At 39.7% G+C, this 11,031-nt stretch overlaps 1 protein-coding gene across 1 annotated transcript; it reads left to right on the top strand.

The window, feature by feature from the left end:
• Positions 1 to 2,235: 2,235 nt before the first annotated feature.
• On the top strand, positions 2,236 to 4,126 carry LOC128508698 (alpha-2 adrenergic receptor-like). Its single transcript, XM_053480139.1, has one exon. It carries the CDS (start codon positions 2,489 to 2,491, stop codon positions 3,824 to 3,826), a length of 1,338 nt encoding a protein of 445 aa, XP_053336114.1. The 5' UTR covers positions 2,236 to 2,488; the 3' UTR covers positions 3,827 to 4,126.
• The last annotated feature ends 6,905 nt before the right edge of the window (positions 4,127 to 11,031 follow it).

Here is an 11,031-nt window from a genome sequence, read left to right as displayed (position 1 = left end):
TTATTATTCCATCCATCCATCTAGGATTCTCTGTAGTCCAACTAGGAACAGTGGAGGCCAATATTGATTATTATTGTATTTATTTTCATATTACGACCGTGGTAGGACCTCCGGTCAACATTCACATACTTATTCATACACTATGGGCAATTTGGGAATCCTAATAAGACTAATCTGCATGTCTTTGGACTGTGGGAGGAAACCTGAGCACCCCAGGTAAACCACAGTGATAAACACTAAGCCACCATACCGCTTATTATTCATATAACTATAATACTCAAATGGGATCAAACTGATGCCATCAAGCACATAGGTTGGATGAAAAAAGGTTAAAGTGACTGCCTGTTAAATGTAGAATATAATAACAAATCCCCTTAAAAAGAGGAGACTTGATCATGGACAAAACATGGTGCTAAAAATGTCTCACCTAGGTGAAAAAGTGAATTTTCAGATAGGATCTTATAGCACCATTTTTCATGATAGTTAATGCATCTTATCTTCTTATCCATTAATATTTTTCTCAGATAAAAAGAAACACACACTGAAAACCCTAATAAGTTAATTGGACTAATTTGATTGAGTAAACTCGTTGCCTCAATTTAATTGAGTAATGGAATCTTCCAAAACTTGCATATTTAAGTTTATTTAACTTGGCGGTTTTGTAGACTGTACTTAAATCATTTAGTTCAACAAACTTAGCACTTATTTAATGTACTTAAAAAATTGCGTTCACTTGGTATAAATTTTTTTTAAGTGTACTTATATATTTAAGTTAACTCAACATGAAAATGTAACTTCAACCTGTTAAACAATGTTCTTATATTTGACTGCAAGCTTTGTGCACACCGAACTGAAATCAAACAATGAACAGCATTTTTAAGCTTAGATTTTTTTTATTGACAAAATGCCACAATTTTCCACCGGAAAGAACGTTGGAGAGTATTTTATTAGGCACACAGCATGTACGGCATGAGCAGCACATTCACACAGGAACCACCATCCAATTCAGCCTCAGCATGAACCGGAGCACATTTCCCCCGTCACCCCTTACCCACACACACAAACAGGGCCGAAGCCACTAACCCAAACACCCTTCCCCAACATGGTGAACACACCGACATCCCCGCAAAGCATGCTGGTCGTCAGCCGCCGCCTCGCCCACGCCACATTCACATTTGTGAAAATTGACCTTTTGAAAATGCTTTTTCCCCCAAAGGATTAATCATGATTTTGAGTTCACAACACTTGAAATCTTAAGTTTATGCATTTTGATGGTAAATAAGTTAAATGAACTTATGTTTTTAAGTGATGGGTCTAAAATGCAAAATTTTAAGTAATGTTTAGTCAACATTACTTGATTGTAAAGTAAAAGTAAAGTAAAGACAACATTAGGGTTTACAGTGCATTTAATAAATAATTTTTTTTTACTTAAAATCTTTCAATAATCCTAATTGTTCAGACAAAACTTTTAGATTTTACATGAAAACATATAAACCTGGAAGAGTGTATTATTCTAAAATGCAAAATTGTGAAGATAATTGCAGGATGAATTTGACATGGTTATATGGACACTACAGATTATTATTTTTTGCTTTTTAAGCTTTTACCAAAAAAAAGCTCCTTTTTTTTTTACAGAACATATGCTTCTAAAAGCTTACAACAATTTTAGTATCAATATTTATAAAGAAATATAAATAATTTGCATTTGTAATGAATATTGTTTAAAGCAAGACAGTATAACGCTGAAAACTAAATTCACAGATTAACGGTTTAGGTTAACAACCTGAATCTTTTAAGGAAAGCAAGATGGGTCACTTTCATGTTGCATAAACTTCAGAAGCAGCCTCTTTGGCCACATACAATTTCTGTATTAGGCCTATATGTATAACATAATAATAATAATAATAATAATAATAATAATAATAAAATCAACACCAATACAACACAGTTAAGCTCAAAATATAAGATTTCATGGGATTGGGCGTAAAATCTGTTGCTCTGGTGGTAAATATATCCTTTAGTTGCATCTTTTCGTTCTGGAAATGTGACCGATATCAAGGCTTGATTGATGCGTGCAATCTGGCAACCCTGCGTTAGCGCTCAGAGGCGCACTGGAGATGGAACAGAGAGAGAGAGAGAGAGAGCTGAGGAGAGAGACAGAGAGAGAGCTGAGGAGAGAGGGAGAGCTGAGGAGAGAGACAGAGAGAGAGCTGAGGAGAGAGACAGGAACGATGACTTTTTACAAGAAGGCTTCGTAATACAAGACTTCAGCGTCTCTGGTTTCCTCGATCTGGGATTTGAACCGTTTGAAACTTTCTGGTATGTTTGCTGTAACGAGTGTGCGTGCGCGCGCGCGTGCGTGCGTTGTTGTGAAATGGAACCACTGCGCGCGGGTAACGCGGGAAAACTCTACAGATTGATGCAGTCTATGATGCGGGAAGAGGATAAGGGATTAACGCTTCTGTAACACGGATCCGCGCGGAGAGAGATGGAGGCACCGGGTGGCACGGACGCGCCTGCGGTCTCCTACCCGCCGTCGTCTGCAAACTCCTCGTGGGAGTCGGGCGCGCGCTACTCGCGGACGGCTGCAGTGGGTCTCGCGGCGCTCGTCGCCTTCCTCATCGTGTTCACGGTGGTAGGGAATGCGCTCGTGATGCTCGCGGTGTTAACGAGCCGCGCGCTGCGCGCGCCGCAGAACCTCTTCCTGGTGTCCCTGGCCGCCGCGGATATCCTGGTGGCGGCGCTAGTCATGCCCTTCTCGCTCGCCAACGAGTTGATGGGGTACTGGCACTTCGGCCGCGCTTGGTGCGGCGCCTACCTGGCGCTGGACGTGCTCTTCTGCACCGCCTCCATCGGGCACCTCTGCGCCATCAGCCTGGACCGCTACTGGTCCGTCACGAGCGCCGTCCAGTACAACCTGAAGCGCACGCCCCGCCGCATCAAGGCGGCCATCCTGGTAGTGTGGCTCATCTCCGCCCTCATATCCTCGCCGCCGCTCTTCACCATGATGGACGACGGCTTGGCCGAGGGCACGGGGCATCTGCCGCAGTGCCAGCTCAACGACGACACGTGGTACATTTTAGCCTCCAGTTCGGCATCCTTCTTCGTTCCGTGCGTCATCATGGTCCTCGTCTACATCCGCATTTACAGGGTGGCCAAGACGAGAACAAGGACCTGTTCGGAGAAGAAGCCCAGCCTGGACACGGAGAACGGCGTCAGCATCGCAACGTCAGTGGTGAGAATGAATGGAGAACGTGAGAACGGGCACTGCTCGGAGGTGACCTGCGTAACCGCCGAGCCGCGGCCTTCGATCCAGGCAGAACCAGACCCCACTTCGACTTTGGAGGCCAAAAGCTGGAAGGAAAAAGATACAACGCCAAGTAGAAGCCACGGCGAAGGTTCGAAACGTGGGTCGTCTTTGGCATCGCTGGCATCAGAGACCAGTAGACGGGCGTCCCGTGCCAGCAGCAAGACGCAGGATCTGTTCTCGTCTCGGAGGATGTCGAGCGGACGGAGGAAGAGCAGCGGCGGCGGAAGCAGCGTGAGGAGAAGAAGAGCATCGCAGGTGCGTGAAAAGCGCTTCACTTTTGTGCTGGCGGTGGTGATGGGTGTCTTTGTGCTCTGCTGGTTCCCTTTCTTCTTCAGCTACAGCTTATATGGCGTGTGCCGCCAGGCGTGCCACATCCCCGACCTCCTCTTCAAGTTCTTCTTCTGGATCGGTTACTGCAACAGCTCGCTTAACCCAGTCATCTACACCATCTTCAACCAGGACTTCAGACGGGCTTTCCATAAGATCCTTTGTTCACCCTGGAAAAAATCCTTCTAGAACCTTAAAGTGACATTTTTTTTCTGGATTCTGGATGTCCTGTAATTCTTTCTTAATATTAAATTAGAAAGGAAGCACTGGAATCATAAGTCGGTTAGAAAACGAACCAATAGCATAAGATTATAAGGATTGATTTTCTCTTCTCTGGTTGTTGGAGAACGAATTAAAGGTGAGCTGTGAGCTTCTGGCAAAGAAGACGTAGAGAAGCAGCCGAAAAAACAAAAGTGTGTCTCTACTGGTGGATGAAAAATTTTCCAGATGTATTTATTTTTTATGCAAGCCTTGAAGATGCTGTATAAAATAAAACAAAATGTATAAACATTTTATGTGGTTCTGTATTGTAAAGAAAAATTATTATCGCTTATAAAGAAGAAAAAGCACAGCTTTACTTAGAATCTCTCTCTTTTTCTCTCTCTGTCTCTCAGTGGTTTGACATTTGCTTAGTCATGTGTCATGTGTTACTCATTACCTCAAAACTCCAGAGTTTATAAAAGAAAAAGTAAAAACTATCACTGTACGGATCTTCATGGTCTGAGATAATTATGCAAAAATGACTTTAATAATCAAATGCTCACCTTTTTTCCACAAACTTGAATCAGGATATTTGTAAATGTCATCCTCTCAGGTTAAAAGGCTAGAGGCAGTGGGTATTTGCGGATGATTAATAATTTCCTACGTGGTATTAAAATCTAGAGGTGGTGATCAAAAGCACAGATATTGGTCCAGGCTGGTCCATAATGTCTAAAACGAATCTCATGGCTCCATGCAGGCTTTGACTGGCAGCATAAAGCAGATAAATTGACTTTTTAAAAATCTGTTCAGGTCTGTTTATCTTTTGATTTTTATGGAAGGGATTTATTTATGGTTGTACTATCACCCAAATGAGGATTGGTTTCCTTTTGGGTCTGGTTTCTTTAAAGGTTTCTTCTTCACGTCAGCTCAGAGAGATTTTCCTTACCACTTCCACCTCATAAGGGACAAACTGACAAAGGTCCAAATAAATCCATTTATTTATTTCCTCTTTAATTTTTGTCCCATTGTTCAACGTGCCAGCTCATAGGTAAAGGTACTGGACTAGTGATAAGAAGGTCCCAGGTTCAAACCCCAGCACCACCAAGTTGCCACTGATGGGCCCTTGAGCAACACCCCTAGCTCTCAACTGCTCAGATGTATAAAGAGATAAAAATGTAAGTCGCTCTGGATAAGGGCATCCTCTAAACGCCATGATCTAATGTAAGTGGAGAAAATAATATGTTATATATTGATATATTGATCAAAATCTAACAAGACTGTAGAAAGTTGAACAGGTTATTGCCTGGTAGGTCTGTGATACTGTGGCCAGAAATACCAGAAAACATTTTTACAGTTCACTGTACAGTTCACGCTCTCATTAACAAAGCGTTTATCGTATATTTAAAGCATTTAATGGAGTAATGCACTAGATTAAAATCTTGTGTTTTTAAATTTACAATCAGATAAAAACCACCAATGTACTGGATCTAAAAAAAAACTGATTAACCGAAACTTAAACTTTTTTATATTTTTAATGTGCTGTTGAGGAATGGTTCTCCAGGTTTCCTGAAATGTTGTTTTTGCCTCTCAATTTCAGTTTCTAGTCCCTGTACCCAACCAGTTTCAAGGGAGGGACCTGTGAAGCATTCATGCATAAAAAACATCTCAATTAAGGCATGGACCAGAAACAGGTGCAGATTATATCTAGTATTAGTATATGATTAGAATACTGGTGATGCTGAATGCTAAGTGAGTCGCTGGAACAGACGAGAGGGGAAATGAGGTTGCTGCTGAGGTTGTTACATAAACAAACAATTTTCAAATTTATTTTTAGGCACCTGCTTTATTATTATTATTAGTATTATTATTCATTTATTTTTTAATCTAGATTGTTTAATTGAATATAATGAAATCAGGAGTGGCTCAAGACTTTTGCTCAGTACTGTATGTCAGATTTTTTAACTTTTTATAGGCAACAGATGTTTAATGCAATTAATGGAGTAAATCCTAACTGAATTAGTATTGTTACTTTAAGTTATTATGTAACGATTCCAGTTTACTAGATCTACTGAATAGTATCAGGTGTTATTGCACTAGTAGGTATTTAATAGTAGAATTTAGTTTAATCTCATCCAGCTGCTAATACCCCATTTTCTCTCAGTGCTCTGTTTTCCTCCTACCTCAGAAAGCTAAACAAGTAGGGGGCTGTAAAGGAAAATTAATACCTCTATTACAGAGAAGAATTCTGTTTTTTGCCAGTACCCCATCAACTTAAATAGAGTTTTTCTTTAATATACATGTTCACCTGCTGCTAAGGGGCTTGATTAGACTGATATTGAGAGTTATGTTAGGTGAAACTGATATGCAAGCGATAGATTGCAATTATTATAAATTCAGGGGCCTCTTTATGCTGAACACAAAGACTACACAAAGACAACTGCACAGTTGAACTGCTGATGAATAGAAGTACTTGATACTCAAATTACACATTTTTATATCCAGGGAATGAATGAGTATTAATTTTTATCAAATTGCTAAAGGCTTCTAAATTTTATTAATTATTCATTTATGAGATTATTCACTCATTGTCTAAAACGCTTTGTCCTGTATTCAGGTTCGCGGGGGGCCTGGAGCCAACCCAGGAGACTTAGGGCACGAGACGGGGTACACCCTGGATGGGGTGTAAAACCATCGCAGAGCACACACACACACATTCACACAAACGGGCAATTTGGGAATGGCAATTAGCCGAACATGCATATTTTGGGCGTAAACCTGGAGGAAACCCACCATGCACGGAAAAAACATGCTCCACGTACACAGACCAGAGGTGGTAATCGAACCTTTGACCCTGGAGGTGCAAGGCCACATTGCTAACCAATACTCCACATTTTAATATGTTTAAAGGTAATCAATGTTGCCATCAACACTGATATAATGAAAAAGTGACTTTATATATACAGTATAATTTCTGCATTACTGGAAAAGTTCATCTTTTTTCACATTTTATCAGGATATTTAATATCAATAAATTTTCTTTTAAGACCAATGGTCAACAATATATTTTTATTGTAATGCAATTGATTAAGACTCCCGGCCCATTAAAACCCTCATTAATATACTTAATATATTATAATAATATATTAATATATTAATAGCCCTTTTCATTTGCCATAGCATTTTTAACGTTCCCCCAATCACTCAGGAGCCCTTGTAATCATCCTTACATTTCCCCCCTTTACCACACCCCTGTTTACGGGAGTTAAGTATCTTTCTGTATGATAGCAACATGAGGTGCATTGATGTACAGTAGGCGGCGAAAATGCTTCATCCAAAATGCAAACGTGTTCATTTTCTATTCATCTCCTTTGACAGACACAGCCTTGTGCAAATTATGGCTGCAAATGATCAAGCAGACATATTGATGTTTCAGGCAGATGTCAGTACCACACGACTTATCAACAGCTAAATAAACCGAGATTATAAAGGCAATGAAAAAGAGAAATGATCACTGTGACAAGAAGATGGAGAAATACTGTACTAGTAAGGCTATCACATGCTGGATGCTGGAGGATGCAGAAGTTAGAAAGGTTATTACATGGTAGGTTTGTGAAGCTGTGGTTAAAAATAGAGGATTTTCCACAATTAAGGATGTTCTACACAAGGTGTATAACAAAAAGTCTCAGTTATCATGCTGTTCAAGGCTTTTGTCTGCTGTAATAGGCTACGCTCACTTTACCAGTCATGGTATATTATTCATATTTTTTTTTTGTTTGTTTGTTTGGATCAGATTTTCATGCCATGAAAAATCTTTCTGTTTTTCCACTATACTCTACCTTTATTTTTTTTAAGGTCATATAAGCATTTTACTGCATATCGTACTGTGTATGGTCGCATATGTGACAAGTAAAATTTGTATTTGAATTTACAAAAATATTCATGTGATTTTGCTCTGGAGGACGTCAAAGCAGTGAGTTGGCTGGATTTATTGACAGAAGAAAGCCAGGCACCTTGCTTTGGCTGTTTTAGCGGCTATTGCTAGCATTGCTATGAAGTCCCTATGCTAATAGTGCTCTACACATGTGCAGAGGCAAAAAGTCTCATGAATTCCAAACTGCCCATTCTCATTCAAGTCACATGACCAAACATCAGATATTTAGCCAATCTAGGATCATGTTTAAAAATATTCTTGTGGTTTTGCTCTGGAGGACCAGAAGAAGGAAGAAAGCCAGGCGCCTTTCTTTAGCTGTTTTAGCGGCTATTGCTAGCATTGCTATAAAATCCCTATATAACTGGCTCTCTACACTCTACACTTTTGCTGAGACAAAAGTCTTATAAATTTCGATCTCATTCAAGTCACATGGTCAAGTATCAGATATATAACCAATGTAGGACCATGTTTAAAAATTCCAATCTGAAAATCATCAGGTCTGCGCATTTAGAAAGATTAGAACTGAGTCACCTTAGGCTGGTAATGTAAACATAGATTCAATTTAGATTTTCCCCACTGCTATCAAGACAAACATTAACAATGAAAATTAAATTTATGTCAAATTGTTTAAACTGTCAAAATTCACACACAGCAAATTCATTTAATGCAACGAGTCAAGGAAATGTACTGTAGTCCTCACATGTTATGAGTTAGCACTGACCCCTTAGGCAGGAACACAGTCATTATAAGGAACATGCTTGGTTGTACTGTATCGGCTGAGGTATGTGTTTACACTGTGTACAATATAGATTTTGCAATGGAATCATGTCCAATTTGCGGAGGAGCTGGGAGGGCATAAAAAAAACTATATTAAAATATTGATTCTTTTCTGGTGAATAGACTCACACAGAGAAACTTAACAAACAGCAAAATGAACATCGATAAACGGCTTTATAATTGCCTTGATAACAGTAGGAATTTGTCCATAAAACAGCATGGAACTCAATTGTATTATTATCATTCCATTTTCGGTTTTGAAATTATACAATTTTCACCAGAAATCAATCTCCCCGGGTTTTTCGGGGGGGTGGCAGCAGAAATAGGCAGCTGATTTTTTTTTTGAGCCAATTGACAATTGTAACAGAAATGGTTCGACCTAACTCCGAACACCATGCTGGTTAGTATGGATACTTGAAAGCCAATGATAAAATATGCAGCAAGTCAGAAATTCTAAACCCACCCTGAGCCTGAAACGTCTTATTAAATGTTATCTCTCAAGGTCTCTCGTTCGGGTGAAATAAGACTGAAGACAGAATAAAGGCAAACAACAACAACAGCTGCAGCCTGTAGCACCTTTAATTCGTTTTGTATTGCCGTCTCTTAGAAAAAGGAAAAGCGTGTGCTGTTTGTATTAGGCTGCTGTGTTCGATTTGTCTCAGCGGTTTGCCGTAAGCAAGTTATGAATGGATTAATGCACGATCCATAGTCATTATTGTGTTTATGTTGCCATAAAAATCTACAAAAAGCTGTGTGACAAGAGTGTAATGCCCTAGTAGGTAATTTTTTTCTCTGAAGTGTGTAGAAGGATGAATGTCTCTTTTCCCCATTTCTCAGCCACATTTATCAGAGATTTCAGGCCAGTGAATCTTTTAGGAAAGAGGGAATAGACTTTCTTTTCTACCTTTAAAGTTTGGCAAATATGCCAAAAACCTACTTCATATTGTAAATTATGAACTGTATACTTACAGGGGTGGCTCGATGGTTTTGGTGTTGTACTGCGGACCAGGAGATTATCGGTTTGCCTCCTGGTTGCCTCTGCTGAACCCTTGAGCAAGGCCTTCCACTTCAAGTGGTTAGATACAATCAGGAGTCGAACTGGCAACCCGACCCTTTAAATAACTGCCACAGAAACGACGAATGTTTATTCATTGCCTGATGTGGCAGGCGGCTTGTAGATGGAACCATCCAATCATTTATACTTAGAACATAGAGTCACTTTGGAGTTCAAAATGGCTCTAATTCTTCTTGGCATAGATTTACCAAGGTGATGGAAACGTTTTTAGACATTTTGGTCCATATTGACATAATAGCATTACACAGTTGCTGCATATTTGTCAGCTGTACATCCATAATGTGAGCCACAAACCCAAAGGTGCTCTATTGGATTGGGATCTGTTGACCATGGAGGCTGTTGGAGTACAATGAGCTCACTGTCATGTTCAAGGAATCAATTTGAAATGATTTCTCTTTGTGAAATGACATGGCATCCTGGGGTCATAAAGGGACAGACATCATTTAAACAATGCTCACTTGGTACTAAATATGGCAAGAAAATATCCACCACACAATTACACCACCAGCAGCTGATAGAAGATATGGTAGAAGACATGCTTTCATGTTGTTTACGCCTAATTCTGACACTACCATCAGAATGTTGCAGCAAATATTTTGGTGAGCCCATATGAAGTGTAGCCTGTTTCTTATCTGACAGGAGCGGCATTCCATGTGATCTCCTGCTGCTGCAGTGCTTTTGCTTCAAGGTGCAATTTGTGCATTCAGAGATGCTCTTCGACATACCTCAATTGTAACAAGAGGTTATTTGAGCTTCTGTTGCCTTTCTATCAGCTTGAATCCGTTAGGCTATTCTTCTCAGTCCTCTAGCATCAACAAGGCATTTTTAACCAGACAACGTCCACACACTGGATATTTTTTTAGACCATTCTCTGAAAACCCAAGAGATGGTTATGTGTTAAAATCCCAATAGATTAGCAGTTTTGGAAATAATCAGACCAGCCTGTTTGGAACAAACAGCCATGGTACCGTCTATGTCATTTAAATCACCTTTGTTCCCAATTCTGATGCTCAGTTTGAATTCCTTGACCATGATTGTCTTCTTCTTGGCCATGTGATTGGCTAATTAGATATTTGTGCTAACAAGTAACAGGACAGGGGTATCTAATGTAATCTAATTTATCTCTATTCACATTAAATCCAAAGGGTCATGGCCTTATCAGGGGAAAAAAGTTCTCTCTTTTTTAATTTCTATTTAAAGGTCATATATTTGACTTATTTTTAAGTTAGCACTAATCTCTTACCTCAAACCCCTATTTCTTGGTTTCTTCTCCAAACACTTTCTTTGTCTATTAAAATGTGCTACTACCATTCCCAACCTGTTGGTATCTAACACAAAAATGGAAGAAGGACAAGAAGCAGGGAAGTTTTGTATGTGTGTGTGTGTGTGTATGTGTGTGCATACGCACTG

Source organism: Clarias gariepinus, chromosome 20, assembly GCF_024256425.1.
Source record: "Clarias gariepinus isolate MV-2021 ecotype Netherlands chromosome 20, CGAR_prim_01v2, whole genome shotgun sequence".
Taxonomy (NCBI): domain Eukaryota; kingdom Metazoa; phylum Chordata; class Actinopteri; order Siluriformes; family Clariidae; genus Clarias; species Clarias gariepinus.
The sequence above is the reverse complement of the archived record's forward strand: the minus strand, read 5'-3'. Positions and strand labels throughout refer to the sequence as shown.

What these genes read in the sequence shown, in the direction of transcription:
- LOC128508698 (XM_053480139.1), top strand. Translation starts at nt 2,489, where the DNA reads ATGGAGGCACCGGGTGGCACGGACGCGCCTGCGGTCTCCTACCCGCCG.